This window comes from Opisthocomus hoazin, chromosome 5 (genome assembly GCF_030867145.1).
Source record: "Opisthocomus hoazin isolate bOpiHoa1 chromosome 5, bOpiHoa1.hap1, whole genome shotgun sequence".
In the NCBI taxonomy this organism is placed as follows: domain Eukaryota; kingdom Metazoa; phylum Chordata; class Aves; order Opisthocomiformes; family Opisthocomidae; genus Opisthocomus; species Opisthocomus hoazin.
This window is the reverse complement of record NC_134418.1, coordinates 78962102-78988832: the sequence shown is the minus strand read 5'-3', so window position 1 is coordinate 78988832 and position 26731 is coordinate 78962102. Positions and strand designations below refer to the sequence as shown.

General features: G+C 37.5%; 1 protein-coding gene across 3 annotated transcripts; it reads left to right on the top strand.

Moving 5' to 3' along the window:
* Nucleotides 1-30: 30 nt before the first annotated feature.
* On the top strand, nt 31-24793 carry PDLIM3 (PDZ and LIM domain 3). 3 transcript variants are annotated; one of them, XM_075421855.1, is made up of 8 exons: nt 52-432; nt 6551-6702; nt 8446-8530; nt 15099-15166; nt 17716-17979; nt 20631-20758; nt 21877-21988; nt 22806-24793. In XM_075421855.1, the coding sequence occupies exons 1-8, from the start codon at nt 340-342 to the stop codon at nt 22993-22995; spliced, it is 1092 nt and encodes a 363-aa protein (XP_075277970.1). In that variant the 5' UTR covers nt 52-339; the 3' UTR covers nt 22996-24793. The 3 variants fall into 3 exon arrangements, with proteins under 3 accessions (XP_075277972.1, XP_075277973.1, XP_075277970.1); XM_075421857.1 differs by lacking the exons at nt 15099-15166; nt 17716-17979 and adding an exon at nt 14469-14656 and having other exon boundaries at nt 31-432; XM_075421858.1 differs by lacking the exon at nt 17716-17979 and having other exon boundaries at nt 49-432.
* The last annotated feature ends 1938 nt before the right edge of the window (nt 24794-26731 follow it).

Genomic DNA, 26731 nt, shown 5'->3' with positions numbered 1-26731 from the left:
GCTTCCCGATTGCCGGGCTGAGGGGGACGCTGAAGCAGCAGATAAAGCTGATGTACTTGTTGTAAACTTTCCAGCATCCAGGCTTTATTTGTCCGAGTTTGATACTCCCCTCTGTGGGTGGAGAAGCCGAGGGACGGGCTGACGTCACCCAAAGCGCAGGGATAAAGCACGGTGCCCGCAGCTGCAGGATGAGTACAGCTTCCCAAGAGGTACACGAGGTCGGCTGCCCCGGCTGGCAGGTGCCCTGCGCACAGCACCCTTCCTCCTACAGCTCAGCTCCTCGCACAGACCTAAGGGAAAAAGAACAGTAGCCGAGGAAAAAAAAAAAAACTCTGCAGAATGCCACAAAACGTTATTCTCCAAGGACCGGCACCCTGGGGATTCAGGCTCTCTGGAGGAATAGATTTCAACCAACCCTTAATCATAACCAGGGTAGGTACTCTTTCCCTTTCCTTTCGATTTATTACATTTAGTAGTTACTTCGGATTTTTGCCCTTTTCTGGAGTTCAGAGGTGTGGACAAAGCTGTGAGTAGATTAGCAAGTAGCTGCTAGTTCGGAGGAGAGCCAGCTGAACGCTAGCAGCTTTTACAAGTTTTGTGTGACACGTTTCTGGGATTGCTTTATTGGTCTAAGCAACTTTAACTGCATTTCTACTTACGCCTCAAAAATTGAATTTAAGTGCCTTGGCCGCAGAAAAACTCTGGCATGATCTCCCCAGGCATTCAGATGAGAAAACTAGTTTTGAGCCTACTAAAGGCCAGACCCCGTTTTTATCATTTTCATGACTAGCCTCTGTGATCACTGGGGGAGAAGACTGCTTGGCAACAGCTCCTCGTGTCTGGAAGTTTGTGCCTTGCAAACTCTGTGCCAACTTTACAAGATTAATCTGACTCTCGTTTAATTAAATCAAGTTCTAAGTATTGGCAGCAAAGGCAATGGCACCTCTTTTTACATTTGTAAAGGTTTTCACTTTCATGAATTTTAAATTGGTGAATTACTAGAAAGTTATCCAGTCCTGAACATGAAGGAGATAATTCTTTGGTGTTTTCTGCCATATTCAGAAACAGACAAATTTACCTTACCCCCTAATTAAGGGCAAGAATCCCAGCCTTCATTTGTTAATGGATTTTGAGCTATTAATTGCAATTTATTCAAAAAAACAGTTACCCAATGAATGGAGCATATAAAACACTGTCAGCTGCCCTACATCTAAAGACACAGATCTACTCAAAAGACAGGACACGTATATTGATCATTTGTACACTTTGAAAACCGTGTTCAATGCACCTCAGACTAGAATTAGTTCTTCTTATACTTCTGCTGCTCTTCAGAACCTCAGACACACCGAGTGCCTTTATTTTTTTAAAGCCCTGCACTATGACTCAATCCACACACTATGCCTGGTATTAAGTAAACATCAAGAGCCTTGAAGGATGGATACCGCTGGTGATGCCTTGCAGTAAATATGCTTCTAAACAAGAGTCTATAGGAAGTTTAAGGACCAACCTTTCACATATAATACGAGTAAAAACTCATTTAATTTAATCACTTCTTCCAGGTCTATATAAGCATAAAAGATTTTACTTACTTTAAACAGAAGTAAACCAAAATGCTATTATTTAGCTGTATTCAGCTTCATAACAAATACTCATAGGACACAGCAAAACCTTTGGAGAAACAGGAGATAAAAACACTGCATAAAAAAGAAAAAAATCTCTGGATGTTTTGGGGCCTTCATTACCTTTTATGGGCCTCCAAAAGAAAAATAGTTTCCATTATCTCTCATGAAAAATATCTTAGCGGTGTCTGGTTTGTATTTTCTTTGTGTTTAGATTTAAAGTGCAATGAAGTTTAAAACTGCAGTAACAAAGGATGTTACTATAAATGTAACTTTCTAAAGAATAAATTATTTTGCAATTGACTCATACCTACCAAATGCCTCACAAGACATAAACCATTTCTTTCTAGTATATTACAGAAATGCTCAAAATCATATCTCAAGTAGAACTATGAAATAAAATATATATATAAGGAAAAATGTCACGTTTAAGTTTGCTTAGCTGAAGTTCAAGAATATTAATGGTAGATTCACTTAAAATTAATATTTTTGTTGCCACAGCATAACTTTAGAAGAGTCTCTAAATAAGCATTCATGTAGTACCCCTTAAGAAGTAGTGAATATTTTGCAAGATTCATATGCCTTGGTTTTTGGGGCCTCGGTGTTCCCTTCACAAAAGGTATCACCAGCAGCCCATTCACATTTGGCTTAACTGTCCTGACAAGAAAAAAATATTAGCCATTAAAACAATAAATGGAAACTCTTTTCAAACACATTTTGAATAAAATAATTGGACAGGTGTTCAGTTTGGTTGGCTATAGTCCTTGTTCAACAAGAGAAAGCATTTACCAGGACTTGTCAAGAGAGACAGATAACATAAGACATCATCATCCACCTGTCTAAAGAACAGATGTCATCTCAAAAACCCATCTGTGGTTTCCCAAGCAAGGCAATTCTCTTGACGGTTTCAAGCAAATGCAAAAACCGCAGATCATAATCACTGGGAGGGTAGGAAGAACAGGAGGGGACTAAAAATAGACCTACTCGGATTCTATTAGGGTCAGAAACAACAAATTAACTAGAAATGAGGAAAACATTTCTTGAAATCCTTGGAACTTTACATAGATGCGAAGAAATTACATCAATGACACTGATCAAAACCCTAGCCTCAAGGAAACAGTAATCTCAGTTTATTCTGACCAGAAGATAATATTTTGGGTTAAGTGTTTAGAGGAATGCAGTCCTAGAATTTAAGTCACATTGAATAAAGTGTTACAGAAATAATTAAAACTTGTAGAGGTTGGAGGGAATAGTGAAATATTATCAACTCTAGAAATATTATCAACTCTAGATTTAAGTTCTATTTTTATATAAACCTTTACAGATCACAGCGCAAGTATTTATATGAACTCAGTTTTATATTTAGCCACTCTGTACGCAAATATTCATAACTCTTTGCAGAAAACACAGAGCCTGAAATACTTCTGAAGGCATGCCATGATGGGCTTCGCATGTCGATTAACAGATGCAGAGAGATTTTCTTCAAAGTTTCGTAGAAGACATTGCCCCTCATGTGGTTAAATAGTTATCTAGTCTCTGACAACATCTAAATGCTCAACACTTCTCCTTGTATTCATCCAAATCTGAGATACGTAGGATAGAGGATCAACAGGCATACCATACAGACATGTCCTGAATAGCAAGGCAAATGGAATCTGCTTCATGAAGCATGGGTGAGCAAGCAACAAACACTACAGTCACCATATGATCCTAAGTGTTACACATTTAATTCATCACTAGTAAGTTCCTTAAGAAACAGTATCACTTACATTATTGAGGTACTCACAATATCAATATTATACCCATGAGAAGGTGGGATCTTGCAATGCACAACCCAGTCCCTTTCTACGAAATGCAGGCTGCGACACTTGTGTCTGCCCCCCCTTCCCCACAAGCAACAGTCAGGATTTCCCCCTGAAATACTGAGGGGAGAGAAGAGCTGGCACTCAGCCACATTGCTCCTGCCCCATCCTAGCAGATCTCCAGCTCTTTCCATCAAACCCAGGAAAGGCAGATGAGGGAGAGTATTACACGAGGGCAGGCAGTTCTGGACCCCAGAAAGCCTGGGCAAGTGGAGCTCAGCACCCCCATGACGGTGTTAAGGCCCAACAGACGTGTCCCAGAAGCCTGGCAATAATCAATTCAGCTAAGGAACAGGAAATACAGACTCCTGGCCCTTTCCATCCCTGCTCCCACCAAACAATGGTAACCCCGTCCAACCACTTAGCGGTACCATTGCAGCTGGTGACAATACACTAAGAAAATCCAAGGAATTGTGCAGTATTACCAGCAACACAGAGTAGGACAGGTCCAACTAGCAGCACAGCTGGGAACGTACCATGCTAGGCAGATATGCTACTTTATAAGGCAGGATCGTTATCTCAGTGCATTGCTGCAGTATGCCACAGATACAGAAGATGATTTGTGTTATGTAAAAAGCATAACCTACCAAGCAACCTATATAAGGGTTATTCATGCAAGCTTACTCCTGAGATGGAACCAAGAACGGCTGGTTTTGCCCATTTTGGGTATGAAGGCATCAACAGTCACACTTGAACGCTAGGAATTCTGCAGCAGTTTGTCATTCCACGTGCGTCCACAACATGCTAAGCGAAGTCAGGAGCCGTTCCAGGTAAACGGGAGAAGCGCAATCATACCTCTGCCCCTGTCTTATTACACTAATGTCAGCGGTGTTAGTGTAGTTCATTCATACTTACAGCTGTTGAAGTTTGACAAACAGACAATTATGGAGACTTCAGGCTTAGAATTTATGAGCAACTTCCTCGATCTATACTCAAACAGATTATTTAGGCGCCTTAACACTTTGTTAAGCACACATGTTAAGCACGTTCCAACCCCTACTATTCTGTGATTCTGTGATACACAAGTCAATTCTTTTGGAGGGTGAGGGGGTAAAAGCCTCCAGCTGGCCACAAGTACCCATTGGGAAAGTTTGCCTGACTTGCTAACAGCACATGCATTGCAGTTTGTTACAGTGAAATCAAAAGTCAGTTTGCGTGCTGGAACGCAGAAAAAAGCCCACAAAACAAACTCTTTGAGCGTTCAGACCCGCCTAACAGAGAAGGACGGCTGGAAAGAGGAGAGAATGACTATTTGGCTGATTTTTGCCATTGTGTCAATACTAATACAGTGCAACACATATCAAAAAGAACATTTCTATTTGGCTTTTATGCTGACAGTTAGTACCAGGTTCACCATAGCTGGGGTTCAGAACATACCGGAGGTATACTGGGCAGCTTACTCTCATCTCCACAGCATATGTTCCAGTTGTCCATAACACATAATTACTTTTAATAATTGAGATAGCACTGGCTTTGGCTGTAACAGAATCCATGGTGACATAAATTCTTCCCAATAGCTTTTTTACTTCATACACAGCACAGATCAGAGAACTGCTCTTATAAGACTATATTGACATTTCTGTCCTTCACGTTAGGATTCATTTATTTAAAAATAAGCAGCTAGTGTTATTTTAGGTGAATCAACCTGTCCCCTTTGATCTGCTGTTCCAGAAGAGCTGAATTCCAGAACCTTATGTGCTACATCCATCGATTTCATGTTGCTGTCTTGGTTATCGAGGGTCACCCAAAATGGCAATACACACCTAAGGGTCCCGAATCCCACTCAGTGACCAAAGACCTGTTTAAATGGTGTGGTGGTATGAGAAGTCCCCTGTTTGCACATAAAGGCCTGCAATTCTAGAATAAGCTTTAGCTAAGGTCATGGCCTCTCTACAACAGTTATTTTCAAAGAGAATCATAGAATCTTAGGATAGTTTGGGTGAGAAGGGACTTTCTAGACCATCTAGTTCCAGCCCCCCTGCCATGGGCAGGGACACCTTCCACTAGACCAGGCTGCTCAAAGCCCCATCCAGCCTGGTCTTGAACACTGCCAGGGAGGGGGCAGCCACAGCTTCTCTGGGCAACCTGTTTCAGGACCTCACCAGCCTCAGAGTAAAGAATTTCTTCCTTATATCTAATCTAAACCAACCCTCTTTCAATTTAAAACCATTACCCCTTGCCCTATCACCACAGGCCCTTGTAAAAAGTCCCTCTCCAGCATTATGTTGCATTTCAATTATTTTAACCATGACGCAGAATGATTATCAACAAGACAAAAAAAAAAAAAAAGCAAGCATAGAAAGATAAGCTTTGGGCAATTTCTGTGAATATCACTGACATTGGTACATTTCCGTGAGGTATGAACTGCACCACACAGATCACCTTGAAGGATCAGGGCCACTGTTATTCAAATGCAATGGGGCTTAAATCGAAACACTTTGAGGAGTTCAGGGTCTGGATTACACATGAATAAAGAGCAAAATGTCATTTCAGTATTATTAGAATATTTCTGATTACTCAACGATACAACATGAGAGGCCAGGCTAGCAGAAAACACACCAACTGCTGTATTTGTCCTTAAATGTGATAAGGCCACAAGTGGCTTTCTACATTATCCAGTCAATGGCACATCACACACTGAACGTCAAGTAGCACAATTTCTTAACAGTTCTATTCTTCTGCTGTTGCCTAGAGTTGTAAGGGAAAAACTTAACTGCCATTGTGTTATTTGCTTGAAAAAAAACAGTTGAGACAGAAGATTCAAAGACAATCTACAATGACTATAGAAGTCAGAGTGGAAACTATTTAATGTAGAGTTGTGAAGATAATTTCCATCTAATTTGAAATTATGATGAATAAAGCATTTATATGGTGATCCAACAATAGAACTGCAGAGGGTCTGGCAGAATTAAGAGCTCACTTTTTCTGTAAGCAATCATCAAGCTGTTTACAGGCCCACTCCCTCCCTCCACAGCCCAACAGGAAATAGGGAAGCATGGTGAAGTTTATTTTCTCTATCAGTTTTAAGGTATGCATGGTGCTTATGCAGTTAAATTTTGCTTTTTTCAGATTACACCTGGAAGCAAGGCTTCAGCTGCCAACCTGTGCCCTGGCGATGTTATTGTAGCTATTGATGGTCTAAGCACAGAGAACATGACACATAACGATGCCCAGGAGAGAATTAAAGCAGCTGCACATCAGCTCTGTTTGAAAATAGAGAGGTATGCGTGTATGTCTGCTTACTTCTGAAAGAAGATCCTACCCAACCAACTGATGATACAGTACAACTACTACATAGCATAACTATTTTAAGTAGTTTTACAAATTTCACAAAACCTTTAAAATTACAGCACCCAGACCCACCTCAGCAACTCCAGATCAGGCAAGACTCCTCAGAACGTTACTTCACAGACACAAGAATAGCTTCCCTCAGGCTACTCACCACATTTTCTGAGCTCTGAACCACACCACCTACTGCCTCCAAGCTCTGAACCATACCACCTACTGATTCCACAAGTCCTATGTTTGCTGTCAGTAATCAAACAGTTCTCCATCTTTTGGGGAAATAATACAACCCACAGCTAGCTGTCACTTGTAAAGCTGCCTCTCTGCTCTAACGGTCCCGTGGCCACAGCTGCTTCTCATTGCCTCCCACTCCCAGTCACAAACAAGGCTGCTAGCACATCCTCCCAGTTCAGGAAAGCCACAGACAACGCTGTTAGCACATCCTCCCAGTTAAAGACAGCGATGTCACGTCACACATTCGTAAGGGGAGACAAAGGAAAGGGTTTAAGCCAACCTCTTTGGTCACAATGTATTAAACCAAATACAGGATTCTCAAAGCAATTTAAAAACAAAACAAAACTAAAAAAACCATCTCTTACCTAAACTGCAGGAGTCCAGAAAATTTTTGTGTTTATTTCTCTCAGCTAAAGCCAGCAAGAGAAACAACCCAATATCACTCAGCCTTTAATCAGAATCAGTGAGCGCACTCTTTCAGCTGTCCCCAAGAATCAGACAGCTCTGATTGACCCAAGGCCCTCAAGGAGGCACAGCCCTTCGTCACAGCTGACCACAATGCTGCTTTCCAAACACAGAAGGGGGGGCTTCTGTGAGAGGAGCGTTGTCTAAGCACTAGAGCATGCACTGTGGTTAAAAGTTCCTACTTTTAAAAAAAGTTAATTTGAGGTTCTGTCACAGATGGATATGTGCCATTTAGCAACTCTCTTAGGAAGCAATTTTCAAAATATGGTAAGTGCAATTGTGCCTATGAAATATGTGCATATTTTTAAATGCTAAATATTTGTACTTATGTAACAAACAGTGTTAGATTAATATTTAACATCAACACTACACTATTTCAAAATTTGCTGCCATATTTCACTTTGTCAATGAAAACAGAATTGTAACTGATATTTCCATGTTTGTTATCTCTGCTTCAGTGACTGAAAGAATCATGTGTTCTATTTATGCTTGCACATACACTTTGCACACCTAGATTGCACCCCTCCTACATAGGAAAGCAGGCTTTGTATGGATATTGTGGTCATAAAAAAAGAAAATTATGTTGTTTTGGTTTAGCATTATTCCTAATATATTCACTTACTTGTGCAAAATATTCTGAGGACCCAACGTTCATTCTATCAACCATTAAAAAAAAGCCCTGTAAAAAAGTTTGGTCAGCTCAGGTCAGAAAAGCACTAATTTCCCTTTCCCTTTGCATTTGATAACTACTAACAAGTTATTTCCAATTGTTCACAGTATATGTATTTTTTAAAAAAGCAAATACACTTTCTATATATTGTTTACATATAAAACACATTATGTATCATTGAAGTATTTTTATGCCAAAACATTAAAAAAGCATAGAACAAACTGCAGATTTTCAAGCTCCATTGTATTCTACAGGGAGGCATGCAACTCTATAAGAATTCAAGTTATTTAAATTCTGCCTTTCTTTCTAGGGCAGGAACTAAATTATGGTCCCCACAAGTTTCAGAAGATGGCAAAGCGCACCCTTTCAAGATAAATTTGGAAGCTGAACCACAGGTATGGATTGTTAAGTTACCTACCCATTTCCGTTCGCCTTTTTACACTCTAAATGATCTCCTTTATGGTCATTAAAATTCTTTGAATAGCACTTCATCCATTATCGGCCAGTTGAAGCTAATACTAACCATCACAGTTATGATATGTATGAACATCACTTTATCTGACTGTCTGTTTCTGATTTTTCACATGTAACTGAAACAAAACATTAACAAGTTACAACAGATTCCCATTTTCCTTTACAACTGTACGTATCACCATAGCTTTGTTATGGAAAGAAAATATCTCCTTTTATTCTGATACAGTTTAAGTTACTTCAACTCTTGTAGAGATTCTTCATCATATGAGGAAGTTCTTCAACCAGGAATAAATGTCAAGTGCCAAAGCAACGCACTCCTCACGTCACAAAAGCCATTTTCATGTAACGGTCAGTTAAACAGCGAGATCCCTTAATACTGGGTCTCTTTACTTCCATACATTTCTATACTACCCCACTGAGCTGAAAGTTACCATTTTCTACAAAACCCATTTACTGATCAATAAGCAAGCCATTCACCGCTTCGGACCAGGAAAGTCTTGAGCCTTGTGTATACACAAAGCAAATCCTACCAGTTGAAATCCTCCTCACTCTTCAAACTCACACCCAGCCCCTCGTGCAAAGCTATGAGCCGAAGTCTCAGTACTGTTAATAGTTAATTAGCTAGTTACTGCCTACAACTAGAGCTTTATTTCTTTGTCATTCCTCTCTAACCTACTTGAACATTTGCTGTTCTCTCAAGAAGGGGAAGGGAAGAGCATTCTGCTGATCTTGGCCTTCCAGGATCAAAGCAAATATGTCAAAGTATTTCTTTCTGTGCTATCCAAGAAAAACGTAAGTGCAGATTCCATTTCAGTAAATCCTACGCAATAAATATTTCCACCAATTCAGCTTTCGCACAGACACTCCCAAACATGAATATGGCATTTCAGTGTTTCAGTTCTCTCTCTTCTCTCCAATTTAGAAACTTGCATTCAGTGATACAGCAAACTTCATCAGAAATAATATAGCCTCTTCAGCAGTAGGAGATAGTATGGGGAAGAAACAAAACTATTTTAAATGCATATTTTTGTGGAATAGCTAGGATATACATAAAATAAATAGCAATGGAACAAAATCACTAAAAAAAACTATGGAGAAAACCATGTAGGCATGTATGACAGAAGAGTAATCCCTTTGAATGAAAGCTGTGTTCCTAAAAAAGATAGTTACTCAAAAAGAAAAAATCACAAGAGTTCCCTAAGTGCTATTTGGCAGGCTACCGAAAAGCAGTCTCCACTGGGCAATCAGAAAAACTGTTTCTCCTAGATTAAATAGCCAACCTCTTTGTTTTAGTATGTCTCCCTCTTTCCTTCCTAGGAAAATCAGGAATACTGAGTATATTTAATAAATAATAGGCCCCAGAGAGTAGCAATGCTTGTAAAAAAAAAATATGCTAAACCATTCTAGGAATTATTTACATTTTAGATTAAATTCTTCCATCCAAGAACATCCATCACTCTGATGTCCCTGTGGAAAAAAGTATAGCCTTTTTTTCTACAATTGCTGAAATTTTAAATTAAATTTTACTGCATATTTAGTCGCAACACACGAGACCCAGCAGTGTGTATACCAGTAGTGAAAACTGTACAACATCAAAGTTTCTTTAACCTCAGATGACAAATTATTGCACAACTATAATCTGTGCTCTTTAGGTTGTATCAGAGTCTGCTGAAATCCAACAATAAATAAAGGCATTGAAGCCCAAATGAATGCAAAAAAATCCAAAAGCAGTACAGTAGTCCTTCAAATTTGAAACCCTTTTATCCAAAAGTATTGTACACATTGACTGGTGTGCAGAAATGGAAAATCACTGAGTTCTATAAAAAGCATTTCCTCCATTTATACAAAAATTAAAATTACTCAAAAGGTCACAGATGCTATAAATGTAGTCAGATTTTTTCATTCGAGCCAGATAGACATTTTGAAGTTCACTAAGAAAGTTTCACAAAAGAAAGTCGATAATTTAAAATACATTATAAGCCAGCTAAATAACAATAATAGATTTAGACTTACGCAGTCTTCTCAGTAAGTATCTAATTTATATTTACAAGCTAATAAAAGATAGTTATAAATGAAAGTAAAACATATTTTAAATTGTTCAGCAATTTGGCCAAATATTTGGCCAAAGAATGCTTACTTTAGCTTAAATGAATGAAAATTATTCTACAGATGCTTGGAAATGGTTATGTGAAAGCTGATAAACAACTAAATACGTATCTTCTTGCAGCTATGGAAGAAGGAACCTTTACACTGCAGCGAACTTTTGCATTAGGTTGAGCATCTCCAAAGAGTCATTTGGAGACTGATACAGGCAATTGCCACAGCACAATGAAGGCTCTCTCTATTTTGTCCTCTGGGAAGAGGAAACCGAGGCAACAATTCTAGTAAATAACTTGCAGCAGTAAGTGGCTGACCAAGAGCCACTCTTGAAAGCTACACATTCCCACATAAAATCCAGCCACCTAATTTCATTAGTCTGTAGCAACCTATAGAGTGATGGATAAATAATAGGAAGTAACAGACTACTTGAAGTATTACTAATACGACCACATCGTATTCTGTATAAAAACAATTTAGAACATAACGTTCTCAAAGAATATAATTAGGAAGAGAAAATAAAACAATCTAAATGGCAAACTGTATCCTATAAAATTATTTTTAAAATCCTTTCAGCTGTATTGTCAGTGTAAAACAACACTATGACCTGTAACTTTTTTTCTCAGTTACAATCCCTTTAACCTCATCTAAAATGAATTTATTTCCATTACCACAATTTCTTTAATTGTTTTTATTTAGGCTTTTCTTTTTTGCTTCTATCTTTGCCTTTGAACATTTTGTTCAGTGTGGCTAGGCTTTTGGCCATGAAAGATATTATACATTCCTGGGAGATATAAATATACTGTACACATAGGTAAGTATAAAAATCTATGGAGAGAAACCCCACACTATTCTAAAAAGTAAGTTTATAGTCTATTACCACTTACAATCAAGTTTTGAAACAACATAATTGTGCTAGTCTAGTTTCAAGAACCTACCCCTTCTTCCATAACAGCATTTGGAGATCAAGATTTTAGTCCCATGATACCTCCACAATGTAAACAGCTGTGTTCCGTCACAGCAGCTATCCCCAGGGAACGCCATCACATGATCCGTGCTGGATGCATTTCAACAGACTTTGGGGGCTACATTCATTATACTCCTGACACCTGTATCAATGCCAAATGTAGTTAGCCATGCAAAAAGGACATCAGTAAGCTAGGAAAAATTTAAGGAATTAAATACTGTGATTCTTGAATATTCCTGATTAGGAATTTCAACGACCTCCGGTTCTCATTTAGCTTCTGAACTAAAGGAGGACTTTTCACAGATTCAGTGAGATCCAATAAACACAAGAGCTGGACTATTTTTGCTGCTGTATGTTCTGTCACTGACATTTTATATGAATAGATGAGTTAAAAAGAAAATGGAATTTAAGTCTAACTAACTGCAAATATTTGTTTCACAACTGTTATATTGTAAACATGCTATTATGGTGCCACATCTTCTGTGCTGTTCATTTGTCAACAAGAAATAAAAATAGGGGATGAAATGACAATGTTGACAGTTGTTTTTGTTTGTTTTGTATCATACATGGATTTAAATAAATCTTAAATACTTTGACATTAATAATTTTCATTAAGTAGACATGATCCTAAACACTAGAAGATCATTTACATTTACTAATACATATTGTTAATTGCAACCCACATCTATCGGACAGAAATAAGGAACTGCAAATAAAATCTTTGTGCTCATTTATCTGATTGCTGCTTTGAGTAGCCTCTTACAGTGCAACGCTGCTAAACATTTTCATTTAACAAAACTGCTTTTTACTGTTTGCGTTTTCTGGTTGCACATTCTATATAACCATGACTTTTCCTTAGCTCTGTTCCTAAATATATTTCTGAAGCTGTTGTTTAAAATGAAAACAAAAGGGCCAATTCACATTCAGGTTTCCATAATTTTTGCAAATTATTCACCAAAACTTTGAACAGACTTGATATTGTCTGAGAAATGAAATAATGCTCTGAGAATGAATGAAAATCTACAGATATGAAAAATGGGTCCATGCTTACCTAATCTGCTCTTATTATCTTGATTTATTCTGTGGATTTGAGTATTCAAATATCTGCTTTGTTTTTTGGTTATAGGTTGTATTTGTTCTAACTGGAAATTTTTCTAGCATTCCTAAAGGCTAAGGTAATCTAAAAGAGGCATTTCTGCATCAAACTCCACTTTGTTTAGAGTTTCATTTAGTAGAACAAGGAGACTGTTTTGTGCAGCTTGAAAGACATAAATGGAAGACTACAATTACACCTGAATAATTTTAAAGCTGAAGATGTTGGGTGTGTCACCATTAAAAATATGTGATAGCAAATACCAGACAGCATAAATTATACACAGTAATTAAGCCAAAAGCTCTGGTACCCAAGATACAAGCTTCAATAATCTGAAATAAATCTCATTCAGCAGAATCAGAATTTAAAACTGCCTACAGGTCATACGACACAGGGGGATAGCAACATAAATACAGAAATAGTCTATAGTAGTGGAGATGTATTCCTGGTACACCTATCACACTCAAAAACAAAGCCAAATCAGAGAATTGGCAAAGATCTCTATGAAAGTTGCAGTATTAGTGATCTCTGCTATCTTAACATTGCAAGTTCCAGTCTCTAAAGAGAGACCAGTTCCTATTCTAGAAACCTATTCGTTAGGAACCAGAGCTTTTTATTCCATGTGGATGGAAGTTCAAGTGCTCTTGCAGCACTGTCTCCAAAGAGCGCTGCAGGACATCAGGAAAAGCTAACGGACTGCAGCAGCAAACATTCCTCACCCACTTAGTGCAGAAGGAAAAAAAACCAACCCTCCACAGATGACAGCACTATTTTTTCCACAGTCTGTGTTTCTGTGGATTAGAGATGGACCTGAGCTGACGGGGACTGCACTAAATATGCACAATACAAATAAGTAAATTTTCACACAGTCAAGAGTCTTCATCATTCCTGGCCAATCACTACAGAAGAACATTGAAAGTTATCTGAAAGGTCATCAGAGATTTTGTTTCCAGATCTTATCTCTATGAATTTCACAACTAGAGGAAATTATCTGGGCCAACAATAAACAAAATCATACTCCAGAAATAAAGAAACATATGCAGAATTATTTCCAGTTTACCCATTTCTGGGTTTTAATTATTTGTGACGATTTCACATTGTCTTTAAATTATACAGCATCACAATTTTTGATGAAGAAGGTATGCTTCAAAATATGGAATAAGTTCAGAAGAATGTTCTCAATCTGATACACATTCAAGACCATTTCAGCTAAAAGAAGTGTTAAAAAATACGTTTTCTAGACAAGATATTTAGAATAAAATCTTCATACACCTGTGAGTCCCTCCATCAGTATGTAACAAAAAAGCAGAAGCCAGAGAATAGCACTAAAGGAGAGCAATTAAGCTAACTGTCCATCAAATGTTTCTAAAAGCACGCAAACTGCAAAACCTGGAGAGCAATCCAACAGGTTACTATAATATTCATCTTTCTCATTTCTTCTTAAAGTTGCACACTATTTACAAATGTGGAATGCCTTCTGTTTGCCCTGAGGCAGGAAAATCATTCTCTCTGAATGTGTCTGGCTTCAGCAGCGTATAGAAAATTCATGGAAAAATATAGTATGCTTGCACCAGTTAAAAAATAACCAAGTCGCAAAAGTAAAAAATGCAGAGATTAACAATACTGATGTTGTCAGTTGTACTCATGACTAGCTTTGGTGTGCATTGTAGCTTTGTGTGTTTTGTCTGCCTATCACGTACAGGAATTCAAGCCTATTGGTACAGCTCACAACAGAAGGGCCCAGCCTTTTGTTGCAGCAGCAAATATTGATGACAAAAGACAGGTAGTGAGCTCCTCCTATAATTCTCCAATTGGGCTGTATTCATCTGGCAATATTCAAGATGCGCTTCACGGACAACTGAGGGGTCTCATTCCCAACTCATCGCAACAGTGAGTACTGGTATTTACTTGTAATACGTAGTTATCTGTGGTATATCACTATATGCTCTGTTTTCAATTACAAAGTCCAGCTCTTGCTGTTTTTTTCTGATCATCAGGAGTTTATTGATTATCCAAAAAAACAGTGATAAATGAAGCAATTTTTTCCAACACAGGAAACTATCCATTCATATTCCTGTAGTAGCAACGCTGCAGGTAGCTAATCTTTGCCTTCTATGTTGGGCTGCAACACTACGTACCATTCTCTCTTCTAACTGCACTTTACTCCAAATGTTTCTGAACACTAAAGGGATTGTATTTTGAGTACCAGGAATGTACAAATTAAACACGGTTACTTCATGGTTACAATTTTAATACTTTTATAGCTGTTTTTTAACTAGAAATAAGCATTTACAGGCCAAAGAAAGTTAATTTAACCCTCTTTTCTTTACAGGATATGAACTACTTTGAACACAAGCATAATATTCGGCCCAAACCTTTCGTAGTCTCAGGCCGAAGCAGGTTATAAACTCTGAGTGCTGTGCTGGATTTGGATGCATGGTGTTATTTTTTAATGGATATTCACCATTCACATTAATAAAGCCTACTGATGCATTTGAAACTTACTTATAGTTATGTAGCCTAACACTGAAATGAAAAAAAAACCTGAAATGGTTGACTTGCAGAGATCAGGCTTGAAATTCAAATCTCTCTTTCCAAAAGAAAGCGGGTCCACACTCCCCTCTCAGTTATACAGATATGAGTCTGAAATAACTGTATTCATGAACCTGATTCAGCTTGCAGCGTAGCACCACATATTGTACACTTACAAATCTGTGGCACTCTGAAATTATTCTGTCCAAATGCAAATGCATGTCATTTGTTAACTTGCTAAAGACAAGATAGCTAGTTGTATAAGTTGTCATCTAGGCCATTCAGAGATTTTACGTTCGCTTTTCAGCAGACCTCTATTCAGAATGCAACCTAATGCAGAGCTAAAATAGGAGAACCATCTGATGCCACAGACACATAAAGCTCTAAAATGCAGAAAGGCTTATATATCTAGATCCACCATTTTAGTGTAATATTCCTCTATTGTAACTGGGGATGAAATGCTGCTGTTGTTTACATTATTAAATACAGAGGGGAAAAAACAATGCAAATTCTGAGGCTAAAAATGCAGGGAAGCTCAACAGCACCTGACTGATGCGAGATATTGTCTGTCAGGTGTTCAAGCACTGGAGCAGTCTGTGGTTACAAACTGCAGAATCTCTGACAGAGGGCATTACATCTAGAAAACCTTGGTTGTCACACTGTTTGGACTTTGACTAAAAGAAGAGCTGATTCTGGCCTGTGGGTTTGAGCTAATGGATTTGACATTAGCCGTGATTTTGGACTTTACTCTGGCAAAACTAACTGGAAATTATATTTAATCTATGATTATATGTTATTCATATTTATAATTTCTTCTGTTTTAACATTACTTTGGCTGCTCATAGCAAGAGTTGTGCTGGCCTTTGCCTGCTACTTTCCATTTACTAACACTACCAGCACTGACAAAACTTACTCTAATGAAGGATCTAAAGGTGGTCTTGATTCTTCTAAAAGAAAAGACTACAAATTTATAAGTTGCCCCCATGTGAAATTTTTGGCTGGCTCATGCTAGGCAGTGATGCAGAACTGTACTTTTGCTTTAAGGCAATTTCTGGAATTAGCTTTCTTTTAATGCATTTTTGAATGTATGTATTTCTCTCTACATTTTTGAGAAAGTGGTCCTACACAAATCACCCTCTGAATCAAAGGGAGAATTTTGGATCATCTTCTCCACCCAAGAGTAGCTACTGGGCAGAGTACTGTACTATCAAACTAGGAAATGAGTATTCTCCCAGGTTTACACAGAATCATTCAGCTTGCAAAGAACTAACCACAACCCTGCTACACAGGTTGGAGGAAGAGATTAAGCATCTACCATCTCACAGCCCTGAACATCAAGTAAATGATGACCAATGACTGTGGGAAGCCTGGGTTATGTGCTGTTACACTGCAACAGCAAAGAAATATCCCATAAGAAAGGAAGCCTCTGAGGTGCTATAGAGAAAAAAGACTGAAGTGTTAAAACAGTGACACTGAAGAAGCCTTTGGGCTTAACCTTCACATTATTTTACTAATCCTTTTCCAGAGATGTCAAATTGGTGTGCAGTAACTTTACTTCAGTAACGTCAAGCAACATTAATATTTCTAAAAAACTGTACATCTTTTTTATTATATATAAATTATATGTAAAATCTACTTCAAAAGCAGTATAATTAACTCTCTGAATACAGACCCATTGCTCTTGTGAAGGACCACTTCACATTCTACTGGAAACAGTGTGATTGAGAAATGCAAAAGTATGCCTGGCTGTTTTAGTATCTTTTCTTCTTTGAAATGTTCAACAAATATTAAAAACATGAAATGTGTTGTTAAACTAATTTTAAAAGATTAATAACTGTCTTAATGTAGAATTTAAGGAAATACAGGAAATGTCACATTCGTTACTTCACACCATTCCAGTCTCTTCAACTGTGGACTAAGATGATGGTGAGGTACAGGGTTGGGACGATGTGTCTAGGATTCCAGTACTGCAGGTGTTTACTCTGTCACTGGCACGGACAACTCGCACAACCTTTGTATGGTGCCTGTTTGCAGATGTTAAGAGTTACTCATCTAGAACAAAGAATTTTAGGGAGGCTTAGTTAATCCTCAACAAAATCTGGCATTAAAAATGTGAAGTAATATTATGTTGTGAATTATTCAATCTATCAAAGAATTTTTACGATCTTGAAAGCAAATGCATGCCAGAATTTTAAGGACTGCTTTATAACTGGCATTGATACTTTTTACAGGAAAATACTTTTCAGTGAATACACATACTTTTGCTTTTCTCTACTTTCTCTACTTTTGCTTTTCCGTATCGGTTCTATTTCTGCTTTTCAGCCCTGTTAACATCACCGTATTCCTGTACTTTTCTCTCTATTCTCTATAATCCGATACGCGTTGCACACTCTTCTGTAACCTGGCTATTAACACAGTGGATGCAGCACTCCTTCGGGGATTGACTGTGGCAGTGGACGCAGCACCCCCTCTTCAATTAGCACGGTTAGCTCCATCTGCCCTACCGAGCTGAAAGCAGTGTCTAAGATGGCCCCTAACATTCCCTTGGAAATGGAGCTTCCCGGTGTCAAGATCGTACACGCTCAGTTTAACACACCTATGCAGTTGTACTCAGATGACAATATCATGGAAACACTGCAAGGCCAAGTTTCTACAGCTCTGGGGGAAACACCCATAATAAGGTAATTAGAGCAGTATCTTTAATATTAATGGATATACAAATTTAGAATTTACCAAAAATCATGAGCTTTAATAATATCACACTGTTTCTACAAAAATGGGTAAATGGGTTAGAGAGAACCTAAGTCATTTAAAGCCATTCAATATTTCAATTAAAGTATTAGTAACTTACGATTTTTAACCCAAAGTATTAAAGGAGTCTTTCAGAATTTACAAATAAATATTTCATAGGAAATAATCTTGTATTTGTAGCTAATAAATAAAAACAGATGATACTACCTGGACTATTAGCTGACTGATCACTCCAAATCAAGCGATTCTGATTCCCTCCAAAATTCAAAACTATTTATTATTGTTATCATAACTATTTATTTAATAACCATTTAACAACTTATTAAGAATTTATACAATATTATTGTTATTATTAACTCAAATTTATTTCAACTGTTGAAATTCAGGTTATGAAGCTTAGGACATCTTGTAGAATTTTATAGTGTTGTAGATACCTAACTCCCATTTAGGACAATTCATTCAGTACCACTAGCTCTTGTCCAAAAAGAGACAGAATTTTCCTTGTCAGCCTGCTAAGCCACCTCTGACTTATGAATTTTATCCACTGCAATAACTAAAAGTCAGGTAGGAACCTTATGTATCTGGGTAACAACAATGATTATACAATAAAAAGTTTTAAAGCACTATTCATTTTTCTCAAGGGACAATTCATCATTCATATTTCTTCATCTTTACCTTTTTATAATAGCAACTTATTTTTCTGTTTTACAACAGTATTTAAGTTAATAATTCATAATATGTATGGTGTAAACTAAAGCTAATTACTAATATTTTAAATAAGCAATAATCACTGGCACCAATAAGCCTTCTTCAGCACCTTGTAGAATTGGGCTCTTACTAACCATAAAACTCCTATTTATATAGAAGTATTTAAGTTCACCTTATCTGATGAATACTGTAGTTCATGAAGTCTTTGCAGAGTGATGTTAATCTACTGCATGAATACTATCCTCAATCACTATAATTACAGAAGAATAAAAGAAAAATTTGCTTTTTCTTTATTCTGAAATCATAGATTAAGCCCAGGGTAATCAGATTTCACATATGCTTGTGGCACTCCCAGTTTGAGAACTGACTCTCTACACAGGTGGGAAATGTCTCTTTTATCATGGGACTGGTTTTCAGTATGTATGCTTTTAGAAACGTTCTCTCACATCTTTGTGTCTTATTTATTGCATTCTGTATGTAAATGTCTTATCACTTGTTTGATATTTAGAAATATTTTAGTATATTTTAGTATATTTTAGTAGAGGAGAGAATCAAGGTTTTAATTTGCTATTGGTGAGAATTGTAAAAACTAAGCTCCTTCTATTCATTAAAAGCTTATGACAGGAAAAGAAAGTGGTAGTGTCTTCACCAGCTTAAAGACGGCTCAGAGCAATCTGTTGATTGATGAAGATGCAAACAATTAACAGGAGCAACAGGGGTCAGTGCCCAGCTGCCACTGCCTTTACTCTGCTGTTTGACAGCTTAGATGCTGCCCTGGGAAACACACCAAACCATGTGAATGAAAGCCCAGTCTAACTCCTTGTGGAATTAGTTGCTTATTTCCAGTGGAAACTTACCTAAGGTTGAACAGACAGTAGGAGGCCAGTTGTAACAGGAAATTTGAACTGGATATTTATGTAAACTTAGGCCTTTCTAATTAGTCCCAGTAGCAGTTTGAAATCTGCAGATGCCACACGCTCAGCCTAATTCCTGCCAGTGCATATACTCATCTACTCTTCCTCTCAGTGACTCAAGTTGTTAGTTCTCAGATCTCATGATCAATTTAGAACATTTAGCACAGTTTAAAACACCATGAAATATTCTTGGTAAAATCTTCACTCACGGGTTATTGGAAATTCAACCATCAGCTGTTGTTTGGACAACAATTTACTTTATATTTTTATCATAAAATTGGCATTACAAAAAGTAAGCCATGTCCCACTCTAATTAAATTGAGAAATAGAATTTCCATCCATCAGTGTTCACCTTACGATGCTTCCTACTATACAATGCCTCTTTCACTCTTTTTGGTCATCTCCGTAAGTTAAATAAGTAACAATTATCTTAGCCAAATAATCACTACAGGAACTAGTGATCGAGCCAACACAGAAAAGTAAAAACACCTTCACGTCATGATCTTCTCCCAAAAGATTTGTTTGCTTCGGTTTTGGCTGACATATGTAAAGATATGAGCTGGGATTTTCACAACATTCTTGAGGCCAGCCGCTGTGAAAATGGAACTTCTGGATGCCGTACCAAAGAGCACCTGGTAACACAGCAGTTATAGGAATGCAACTGCTCTGAGGTGAAACACAGGTACTGGCCTGCTTCCAAATGCCGTTAGAGCCGGAACAGTCATTGCAGAAATACTCTCATGAGTGTGTAGATCTGTTTTTACAACAATCACACAGGTATTTTCTTCAGCACTTTTTAGATCAAGACTAGGCTACATAAAGCAATGCTACCTGGGTAGCTGCAGAAACACATGGTCTTTACGTTTGTTTCCTGAATCATATTCTGTGCCTGGTAGAGCTCTTGGTTGAAAGTCGTGTTTGTTAAAGCGCTTTATCTGCTCTTCCTCCCTGTGACACAGTGACCCAGCTCCCAACTCAGTGCCTCAGTCGGACGTGTACAAGATGCTGCACACCAACCAGGAGGAGCCCACTCAACCTCGCCAGTCTGGCTCCTTTAAGGTGCTCCAGAATTTAGTCTCCGAGGAAGGTGGTTAATAATGACATATTCTACCTGTTCAAAGCATTTTTAAATGTTTGTGGGAAGGGGGAATCTGAGAAGAAAATATGAGAGACCAGAGCTATAAGAATTTCTGAAAGCCCAAATCATTCTGAATCTTACAGATAGTACACCAATCTCCTAACATTTTTCCTCCTTGCTTTTATAGCTAGCAATCGCAATCTCCTGTGTGAATAAAACGGGGGTGTTAGTCACACTTTTCAGAATTTCTTCTCAGATATTAAAATCGTTAATATACAAACTTGACTTTAACTGAATGATAAAAAGTTTTATGCGATAGAATTTTTGGGACAAGCTGCATATACTCATGACCCCAAGAAAGAAAACACTTTCCTCCACATCCAGGAAAAGAGAAATTTAAACCAACTCCTAAAATAATTTTCACCCATGTCCTCTTCATTTGAAATGTAAATCTGAAGAGGACAATATAATTTACTGTCATATTTCCTTCAAACTAAGAAGTTTTGAAATATCATTACTAAAGGCTGCAAGTTTGTTATATTTACAGTGTGTAAAAAATAAAATGCAACCAAAATTAACCTAAAAGGTAAATAATTAAAATTTTAATTTTTATATCTCAGTATTTACCAGAGAAGGGATAAATACATCTAATTGTCTATAAATATCATTGTAGGTTTTTTGCCTGGAATTTTCTTGTGTTTCGCTATAATTCTGTGTTTGTATCATGTTACTAATCTTTCTAAATTTGTTGTATGGTTAGCTATATAAATAAGAAACTTTCTAACAATAGGTCTTGACTATGTTTTGTTGCTATGTTAAAGCCAAATCCTCCTCCCTCTCCTGCTACACCCAAGACCTACTATCAGAGAATCAGGCGACGTCCATGAGACAGAGAGCACTATATCTATAATCACTTTTGTCCTTGCTTTTTGGCTACAGCTACACAATATTTTTCCTGATTCCAAAGAGGTGGAATCTAGCCCACTAAACTTGTATAGAGAAACTTCATTGTTGATATAAGTGAAAGCCTATTAATGCATCCAGAAGTATATTTATAGGAAAAGTATTTAACTGCATCAGATGCTTTTCTATTAGTCTGTGCATAACCGGATTGTTTTGGTACTCAGATGGACGCCCTGTGGGTACAAGAAGTGTGAAAGCACCTGTGACAAAGATACCTACTGCCATGCCTGGTGCCCAGAAAGTGCCACTGTGCGACAAGTGTGGGAATGGGATTCTGTAAGTCGTTTCTTTTTTGTTTTAAGAATCTTTAGCTCAAGCACATACCCTCAAACACCACCGCAGGCTACAGGAATGCTTTCTAAGTGACGGTCTTCGTCTCCACCAGTAGAAAAAAGCTTCTAGAGAACAGAGATATAAAAATGTATTTTTCTAAATCCCAAATTATTAACCTGTACTTTAGACACTTTCGCTACAGTTTATTTCAGTTTTGACAATGTACCATCAAGGCTGTAAATAAGATTTCTCAGGACCTTTTGCAAGTCAATCATGAACACATACACTATAAAACCAGCAGTTACCTGTGTGCTGCATTGTCTCAGGCTGTGAAGTCTCTAAAGTTTCTTGGTAGTGCAAAGATCCTTCTCCCAACCCCGTGGCAGTGTCCAGAAAGCTCTGGAGGCCTGTTTTAAAACTACCAGATTTCTATCTGAATGACTTCACTAACTTCAGCAAAGAACACAGACATTGATGAGCTCAGAGAACACAGTAACTGAGGAAATGTGTTTTTTAACCTCTTTTTGTCACCATTTTGATTGGTTAGACTGTACTTTCTGTGTTGTAACCAAATGTGTTTTTTCAAACTCTAGTTTTCCAATGAACGATTGAACTGTGTGATCAACTCTACTGCATTTTCTGTCACTTACTCAAACTCAGCTTCCAACCTTAAGTTTTACAGCAGTTGGCAGAACCACCAGACGAACAACCTGAAAGCCTTAAGATAAACATAGAACTTACTTTGTGTCATATTGTAGTTTCTTCCCAGTTTAAATTCATATGAATTAATTATTTTTTTCTTTTTATTGTTTCCTTATAGAGGAACAGTGGTGAAAGCCCGTGATAAATACCGGCACCCAGAATGTTTTGTGTGCTCTGACTGCAATCTCAACCTGAAACAAAAAGGCTACTTCTTTGTGGAGGGCCAGCTATACTGTGAAGCTCACGCACGGGCTCGCATGAGGCCACCAGAGGGATATGAAGCAGTCACCGTGTACCCAAAATGCTAGTCTTCTGTTAACACACGAATATATGCATGCACACAAAACGCCATGAACAGCTTAGAACTGCAGTACAACTGTCAGGACTTCTGCCTGATTCCAAAGTAGCAGCTTTTAAACCTTTTCGTGTGGGATTCTGAGGGAGGTGGAAGTCCCTGCTAGCCACCAGTAGCATATTATACCAGTAAAATTCTGTTAAAATGTTGTCTTTGAAGTTGCCAATACCACTCAATGAATTATACATGAAAATAGCCGTACTGGAATACAAAAAGTGAAACAGCTGAGGTATTACATGATTGCTACAGCATATACATAAGTGCTGTAATCAAGATAGTATTTTTAACATAGATCTGTGCAAGTATCTGTGCAAACACCAAAGCCATCAAAGTGTTACAGGTTGGGCCCTAACAAATGTAGAAACTTGACAGATCATTAGAAGAGCAGCTATTTTACATGGATAGTACAAACCAAGCAGTTGTTCAGGTCTGCTTCCACCATGTATTATTCAACTACCAGTGATGTATGCCCCAAATAGATTTTGCTTACTTTGCTTTGAATTTGGGGTTATATTGACTTAATTTTCTGATGCAGCAACTGTGATAAGGAATAAATATCAAGTCATACAGTAAAATGACTCATGTAATAAAGACTGTTTAGTAAGAAGCAAAACAGAAGTTCTACGTTGTTTTAATGATTTGCAGTGAAATCAGCTTTCACATCACTTAGCAGAAATTTGTTGTAAGGGATGCACACACATACACTAGTTTTTGAAAAAAAAAAATCAAACCACACAAACAGAAACTCACTGCCAATTGAAAGTAAATTTTAAAACATTTCTGCAGAAAATGGTACTGCTTTCTTGCATCTCTGTCTTTCAATTTCCATAATAGAAACAATAGGGAAATATCATCATAATATCTTTATCACTGCTAAATTAAAACTTGGACAACTTTAAAAATAAATGTTAATTAAAATATGCAAAGGAAAGATCTTTTCTAAAAGGCCTGGTGAAGTCCTAAGGAAAAAAAAAAGCTGAAAGAATACAGTTTTTAAATCCATTTCTGAAACTTTTTATGGGCTACATTGCTTTCAGGTAGGTGCCAGCTACATACATACACACACCTGACCGACAAAGCGAACCTTACCATTTTTAAAAAAATATCAACACTATTCATAACTGATTTATTGGGGTATTTTGAACCTGCTTTAAAGTAGAAAAAGCTACAAAATTTTACATCAAGTCTACAAGACTAGCAGAAATTAACAATTCAGTGGCAAACAATCTTATATACTTTTCTCATTCTACAATATAAGAAGCTTAAAATGTAAGAAGAATATAGAATCAAAATAAGAAGCTCTACGTACTTTAAATTTATTTTTAAAATCCGGATGAATCCTAAAGCTTGAAATACAATGTCCACATATTCAAAGACTTTTAAAAATGTCTTAAAGTATTATTTCAGAATTTAAATTTTTTAAAAACTTTTTTGTCACTGTATTTATAATTTCTGTCTGCATATCAAAAGCAGACATAACAAAAGTCTTGCACCTTTTTAAAGTTTAGTTCCTGAATTATTTTTGGGCACAAAACATAATTCTGCTCCTCATGTATCATGGAGGCTATGTGTAGCATTTACATTTTTCCTCTGATAAAGCTCATAAAATAAATCTGAAAATCCTTTTGAGAGTCCACATAATGTCTATTTTTACAAACCTAAAATGTCATCGGTGTTTTAAAATACTTGCTTAATGTTCATTTCTTTGTAGAGTAACTGAAGGTAAAAATAAATCTACTACATACGATAAAGATTCTGTATTTCTTTTCAACTGGTATGAAAAATGACAAAGTGTGAGTGTCAAGTGACTTGACAGTAATAGAAGGTTGGCATTTTCAGCCTGACAGAGGAGTATGCTTCAGATTTATCAAACCGCTGGCAAGAATGTATCAGGCACTGGAGTATATAATCTGGGCAAAATTAGCTTTCTAAAACTGAATGAGATCATGTACTTTCAAAACTGAAGACCCCAAACCAATCTCTCTTCAACAAGCCAAACACGCCAATCTGAAATGTGGGGAAACTCTCAGAAATGTAGATACAAGAACTGTTAGGTTAAAAGAAAGTCACAGAACATGACCTGATGCCAGTACTTTGGGGAAAGTTCAGTGGTATTGCATCATCTATTTTGAGACGTTTGAGGTCGGGCATGACTTCAATAGAATGAGAAGGTACGCCTATCTAATTGCCACTACCAACCTACATGAAAAGCTTTACACTGATATAACATAAGGAAACAAAGATTTTCAGTTAATGCAGATTCTAAAACCCTTGATCCTGATAGAGAAGAAAAACAGGATATCTCATCCTACGGTCACTTCAGTCTCGGGGAATTGAACACAGAGATCTAAATGTGAGAGAAAGATATAGCAATTCTCTCTATTGCATACTCAAGGCCAAATTCTTTATCTCAGTAGAATGTCAGCAGTTCCTGGCACAAAGTCTTTACAAAGCATCCAGCTAAAGAAATGTCATCTACTTTATCTGCTGGCTTAAGAATGGCATAGCCAGTAAATCATGATAGCTTAATGCTACAATGCCCCTCAGCTGTGTCCAGGCTGTTTTAGATATATATTACAAGCCGAAGAGAGCCATGGCATTTATTTTTAGATGGAGAGAAAGACAGTAAGTGTGACTTCACATGCTTGTAATCTCAACTCTTCAGACGCTGATCAACAGGTGTGAAAAAGCTTTCCTCAGCTAGGCTACTGCTGCATAAACAGCAGGGCTCTCCTGGGAGATGGTAAAAATCTATATGAAACTGCAATTCTCAAAATGAGTAAAACAAGAATTGCATCTGAAAACACACAGAATAATTTATATGGTACTTCTGTATTAATTGTTCCAAGACATATGCTTTTGGGCTTTTAAGTAATGCTGAAGTGTTGCCCACAATTTGAAACCTAAAAACTTCTCTAAAGTAGTTAAAAGAAACTACATTGTTCCCATCAAGTCAGTTACTTTTTTCAGTTTTTCAATCACATTTCAGCACTTAAAAATGAGACGCACTTCTGTTCAGATCAGAAGTATGCTCTTCAAAGTAAACCCCCCGTCACTCCCACCCCCTGCATTTCGGTTCACATCACACAACAGCTTCGGAAGGCACAAAGGGGTTTCCTTCACGACGAAATTCAACTAGCAGATGATCTCTGGGAGCACTGCTAATGCACACCAACCACTAATGGGAATTCAGCCCATAGAACCAAACCAGAGCTAAACAGCCCCTCCCTCAAACACATGAGGTGGATGCCAGGTCCTCAATACCGACTGATCCGCTCCTGCTGCACCACGCTGCCTGCTAACGCAGACATAGCTTGAAGCATTTATTGCAACCTTCATTGAGAAAAAGTTTCGTAACAGAAATTAAATTATAGACTGTTTAAAACTAGACATATACCCAGTCTCAAAATTTGGACCTGGCTTCAGATGTTCCAAAGCTCAGAGGTGCTTGATCAAGAACTCTCATTCAAATTTCTATAAGCAATATAAAAGTGAACAACTGTGCATTTGGGTATAGACCTGACTTGCATGTAAAACACATGCACCGGATTTAAACTCTATTGAGGGTGGTAAGGATTCAAAAGGGCAATATTATTCTTTACCTAGTGGTTTCATACATTTATAAACGAAATGGTGGGAAATGAAACATGTTTGTTGGCAACCGTACGACAAATTTTATCTCTAAAGGC